The sequence below is a fragment of the Sander vitreus genome, unplaced genomic scaffold (genome assembly GCF_031162955.1).
Source record: "Sander vitreus isolate 19-12246 unplaced genomic scaffold, sanVit1 ctg346_0, whole genome shotgun sequence".
Lineage (NCBI taxonomy): Eukaryota > Metazoa > Chordata > Actinopteri > Perciformes > Percidae > Sander > Sander vitreus.
The window spans coordinates 1-6,574 of NW_027595483.1; the positions used below are offsets into that span (position 1 = coordinate 1).

General features: G+C 41.4%; 1 protein-coding gene across 1 annotated transcript; it reads right to left on the reverse strand.

Annotated features, from left to right (window-relative positions):
- Window positions 1-148: 148 nt before the first annotated feature.
- Window positions 149-6,224, reverse strand: LOC144513776 (kinesin heavy chain-like; the record flags this gene model as incomplete). Its single annotated transcript, XM_078244960.1, has 4 exons — window positions 5,824-6,224; window positions 1,599-1,686; window positions 944-1,017; window positions 149-253 (listed from the first exon to the last, which is right to left on the reverse strand). Coding segments are annotated over exons 1-4 (402 nt in total), but the record flags the coding sequence as incomplete, so codon positions are not given.
- Window positions 6,225-6,574: the final 350 nt, after the last annotated feature.

Genomic DNA, 6,574 nt, shown 5'->3' on the forward strand with positions numbered 1-6,574 from the left:
ACTGCAGGACAAAGCAATGGACAAAGTTTGAAGTAAATCGCAGAATAAAAAGTAATAAAATTACAAAACATATAAAAACTGAAAGATCTTTTGTGGTTTCCTGCTGATTTGAGTAATGATGTCATGAGTGTAAAGATGACATCATCACCTTGATGTGAAACTCGAGGTTCTCGTCCATGGAGTAGATGTGGTCGAAGATATCTCTGGAGATCCGAGGGATGATTCCCATCAGACGGGGGTCATGCAGATTCCCCTGCAGACATTAAACATCATTTCAACATTAAAGCATTAAAAACATCAACACAGAAGTTTATCAGAACTCTGCAGGTTACATCACAGACACATTGAAGTATTTTCAACCAACCAACCCTAACCCATTTCCTCTCTAACTGGGAGGTTTTGGGGCCGATTCTACACACGGAGATACACTGGTAAGAGCCAATGAGGTTTCACCATGTATCAGCTCATTTAAATATTCACGTTACTGTGTTGTGTCAACAGTTAACTTCATTAATATTGGATGAGGAGTTTTCTTTAGCGGGGTGTAAATGTTCCACCAGAACCAGTTCCTTCCTGAGACTATTTAGCAGAGCCACCGTCGCTGCATCTGGAGCTTAGCCCCGCCCACGACCGTTGTGATTGGTTTACAGAAATGCAAACAACCCAGAGAGTTTCTTTCTCCTCTCCCAGAATGCATCTGTGGTGCAGCCAGACATTACTGCACAGCTCTGTGGAGATAGAGCTGGAGACTACATGGAATATTCCGGTGTTTTAATATTAATCATCAGATTCACTGACTGTAAACTTGTCACTGTTATAAAATTCACCTTTACTAAATAAATGCTCACTAATGCACTGGTGGAAGAGGTTTGTCACCAGTACTACAGCATGTTCTGGTGAAGTATTTTAATAACAGGCGAGTGAAAAATAAAACCGGACTGACCTCCATGGTGTGAGTCTTTCCTGAAGACGTCTGACCGTAAGCAAAGATCGTCCCGTTATATCCGCCCAACACATCTGAGACACACACACACGCACGCACGCATGCAAACACACACACACGCATGAACGTATGCACACACACATACACACACATACACACGCACGCATGCAAACACACATACACACACATAGACAGACACACGCACACACACACACAGACACACTATTTTTAAAGACTGATAAACACAAGTACTGTTATTTATGCTTTTCATTTGTCTGTGTTGTTGTTATCATGATTATTATTATTATTATTATTATTATTATTATTATTATTATTATTATTACTATTATATACAGCACATTTCAACAACAAGGCTTTTCAAAGAGCTTACACAAAACATTAAAGCAATTATAACAGTTGAAAAGATTCAATAAATAGAAAATAATAGAATAATATAACACAGTTACAGCGCAGTGTAAGAAATAATGTAATAAAAGAAAGTTCTAGATTTGAAAGCAGTGAGAGCGACCAGCAGTTTCTAGAGTTAGTTCCAGAAATGTGAAGCATAGAAACTGAATGCTGCTTCTCCCTGTTTCCTTCTGACTTTATGATAAAAACAGTTGAATATATATATATTATAATGAGTGGAACTGACCTTTGACAATCTGTCTGGCGCAGGTGTCGTACACCTGAACTTGTTCGGTGTTGGGAGGGAGGACTCGGTCGAACACATACGGCTTCCCCTGGAACACAGGAAACACACCGTCAAAACAAAAGCCTCTGTGTTAACCCTTTAACAAACAGTGTTCTCCTTTAAAAAGCTTGAAGGTTGGTCCTCTCTGTCTGACAAGTTCAGACTTTAGGAATCCGTAGAAAACTGTTAAAATAATTTTAAACAACAGCTGAGTCTCGACTGAACCTCCACAAAAAGCATTTTTACATTTCATTTAGCTGAGGCTTTTCTCCCGAGCGAGTTCAGGGTTCAGTGTCATGCAGGACACATGGACACATGTCTGCAGGGATCGAATGAATGAAAGAATGAATGAAGGAATGCCTTTATTGTCATTGCATTTACGTACAATGAGATTGTAGAGCCACTCTAGTAAGATGCATCATTATAAAACATACAGTATATTTGTAAAACTAAAACTCATCTTGCGACACATTCATTGCACACACACACACACACACACACACACACACACATACCGAATACATCTCACCCATCATTCATACAAACCCTCTCTCGTCTTTCCTACAAACACATCCTAACCATAACACAAAAACATAAGAACACAACTTGCCCACTCTCACACTAAGTGGATAATAAATATCCTAATGTGATAAAGTGCTGAGTAACTGTGAAAACTGCATCATTAAAAAAAAGTTTAAGAAGTTCTGCTTTATAATTTAAGACTGTTATTGCTTTGGGAAAGAAGCTATTCCTAAATCTACGAGTCCTTGTTTTCAGACATCTGTAACGTCTCCCTGAGGCCAGGAGTTCAAACAGTGGGTGACCAGGGTGAGAACAGTCTTTGGGGGCTTTTGAGAGCAGTCTTAAGTTGGCAATGTCCTCTAGTGAAGGAAGAGGACAACCAATGATCTTCTGTGCTGTGTTGATCACTCTCTGTATTTGTGTTTTGTCTGCTACAGAGCATCCAGCGTACCACACAGTCACACAGTCCACCAGGATGCTCTCTATGGATGAACGGTAGAAGAGCCCCAATAGCTTCTCACACAGGTCGTTTTGTTTTAAGAAGTCTGAGGAAATCCAGGCGCTGTTGTGCCTTCTTTACTACTGCCGTGGTATTATCCGTCCATGTGAGTCGGTCCGAGATGACAACCTTTAATTCTTTGCACAGTGTTGGCTTCACACTGACTCTAAACATAGTCAGTCTGTTCTGAGGCTCCAGATGGTCAAACCAAGCGCTACAGTGATCAGACTGTCTGATCAGACTATCTGCAGAGATCAGACTATCTGATCAGACTATCTGCAGAGATCAGACTATCTGATCAGACTATCTGCAGAGATCAGACTATCTGCAGTGATCAGACAATCTGATCAGACTATCTGCAGAGATCAGATTATCTGATCAGACTATCTGCAGCGAGGTCTGTTTGAGAGTTTGTCGTGATGTTTTATGAATTCATCAGGTTGTGATGAACTTGTTTGGTTGTTTGGTTCCTTAGATTCTGCTCAACACATTTCCCTTTGGGTACTTATAATAATAATAATAATAATAATAATAACACATTTCCTTTTGGGTACTAATGAAGAAACATGACGGAGCGCTGTGTTTCCTGACTGCTGAGACGAGTCAGCAGTTTCCTGTTCTCAGTATCTGCTGACATTTAACTGATCTGAGCACAGTTTGGAGGTTTTATCAGCACATTCAGATTCAGAGCACCACTCACTGAACATTCAAATGTCAGAGGAAGAATAATTACTGTTTTCATCATCGCTCTGAATATTACTGTCTTCAAATGTCTGGATGTATCTTTAAACAGTCCAAAAAACAAAAATATTCCGTTTCTTCTCATTTCTGTCTGTAATGTCTGAAACGTCAGGAGATTATACATCCCAAAACACAAACAATACAGACAATTATTGTTCATTATTAATGTATGAATCACTCAGAGCAGCTTTTCCAACAAGTCTTCATATGATTTACAGAAAGAAAACGTGTTTCTGCTTTACAAACAAATATTTGCTGTGATCTTTAATTACAGACTAAAGTATTTTTCTACGTAGAGGTTTCTTGATAGCATCATTAAGCATCGTTAAGCATCGTTAACCGTTAACCAACATCAGCCACCATGTTCCGTGAAACGTCATCACAAGCAGACACTTTACAGGAACCTCGAGTCCAACACGAGATCATCTGTTTCCTTGGGAGGAAACCATGAGAATATGTCTGTCTGTCTGGGTTTTAATAAAATGTCAGTCGTCATGGTAACTGCATCCCACTGGGAGAAGACCGAACCAATCAGAGGAAGGAAAGATGATTACTACACACACACAGACACACACACACACAGACACACACACACACACACACACACACACACACACACACACACACACACACACACACACACACACACACACACACACACACACAGACACACGCACATACAGACACACACACGATGATTACTGCTCAGGCATGCAGACTGCAGCTCTGCATCCTCCCTTTCAGTATGCTGTTTCTGTTAGACCTCTTTAAACTAACTGTATGTATATAACTGGGATGTCACTGTGTTTAAATATGTATCATCTAGATGTTTTATGTAAAGCACTTTGTGATTTCTATCTGTCAAAGTGTTACCAACAGAAGACCAGTGTGGACTTCTGTTTCTGAACAACTGAAAGTGCCAAAATGCTTTTTCATTTCCAGGACATGCAGCCTGAGACGGTCAGAAACTCCAAGTCTGTCTTAGTCCAGATAATGTTCAAACTTTTTATTTATAGATGATTTATTTAGATAAAAATAGAAACATTTAAATGTAATTAAACGTGATGTCACAACGTAGATCTTGACATGAAGATAAATGTTTGTGTTGACCATCAGAGGGAAACGTCTTTATTGATCTGACAGAATATTTCCCATAAGGCTTTGCAGCAGGTCCATCCCCCGCTCTCTCTACTGAACTCAGACGCTGCGTCAGCCAATCACACGGCAGCATATCTAATGTCCATCGTTATTCTCTGTTTGTTGGAAGCTTTTCATACTGAACATCCACAGATGAGTTTGTTCTAAATCAACCCTTAAACAGGAAGTAGAAACAAACATCTGTTTGAATGACGTCTCATTAAAACAGACTGAACTCTCCGCATTATATTTTAAATCGGCCTCATTATATTCATGTTTGAAAGGGATGCTTTGTTATCCTGGACTCTCTGTCTCCATGTTTGTGTGTCTGAGTGTCTGATGAGAACAAGAATCTCTAAAACTGGTCCAGGATTAAACCAGAACCAAGCTGTAATGTTACCCTACAGGACTAATGTTCAGCAGCAGTTAGTAACAAGCTGTAATGTTACCCTACAGGACTAATGTTCAGCAGCAGTTAGTAACAAGCTGTAATGTTACCCTACAGGACTAATGTTCAGCAGCAGTTAGCGTCACTAAAAGGTCTGTTGTTGCTGCTGACAGACTCAGATTATTATTCTAAGTGTCTGACAACATTATGGGATGGATCCCTACAGAGATAGACCTTTTAGTTAAAGAGGAAGATCCTTTTAGTTTAACATGAAACAGCCCCGAAATCACCATCACCAAACCCACCAGACTCCATGTAAATAATCAGGACTTTTATAATGTACATATATATAAAAACTCCATGTAAATAGAGCAGTATAACAGAGTATTATTGCCTCGGCATGTCTCCAACTGTTGTGCTGATTTTCTTAATTAACTTAATAAAAGGACAACGCACATTAATCTTAAGGTGTGTGAATGTGTTGCCAGGCAGCTGCTCTGTAATTTTGGGAGCAGATATTTGTTGGATTTGAGAGTTATTTCGGTTAATAAGATGTTTGGATCAATTAACTGATTTCTTATTGATGGAACAGATGATGAAAATAATCATTTATTGATTTAATTTCTATTTCAGAAGATGAAACATGAAACCGCAGTTTCAGTTTCCGCTTTCAGACAGACAGAAGGAGGGTGTGCCGGTGAGATGAACACACACACACACACACACACACACACACACACACACACACACACACACACACACACACACACACACACACACACACACACACTCACACTCACACTCAAACACACACTCACACACACACACACACACACACACACACACACACCACACGCACACACACGCACGCACACAAACACCCCCCCCTCCCGACTCACCGCCACCACCACCGTGTCCTCTCCGTTAAATTTGGGGGTGTCTTTGTCTCCGCGGCTCCGCTCCGCGTCGTTCAGCGGCCGGAAGCGACACATCACCTTCACCCCGCAAACCCCGCACTCTGCCGCGTCCACCATCTCCCGCACACACCGGCACAGCTGCGCGAGACAAAGGACCACACCGGGGGAAACACACGGTCCACTCCAGGCTCCACCTAACCCTCAAACGGTCCAATAACAGCCGCAGACAGGCTGCAGAGAATGACTCCGATATCTTCCGTTAGATCCGTCTCCCTGTATCGTTAGATCTGTCTGTCTGTCTGTCTGTCTCTCTGTGTCTGTCTGTGTGTTTCTGTCTCTCTATCTGTGTCTGTGTCTGTGTCTGTGTTTCTGTCTCTGTGTGTCTCCATCAGGATGCTGACTGAACCCTCCCACCTCTCACAGGTCCAGCCTGGACCACAGAGGCGCAGGGAACTCTGGGACATGGAGTCCTTCCTCAGATAATAAACTGATCGGTTGGGAAGAGGAGAAATAAACTATAATATCATATTTCAGGAATATTTACACACACACACACATACACACACACAGACACACACACACACACACACACACACACACACACACACACACACACACACACACACACACACACACACACACACACACACACACACACACACACACACACACACACACACACACACACACACACACACACACACACACACACACACACACACACACACACACA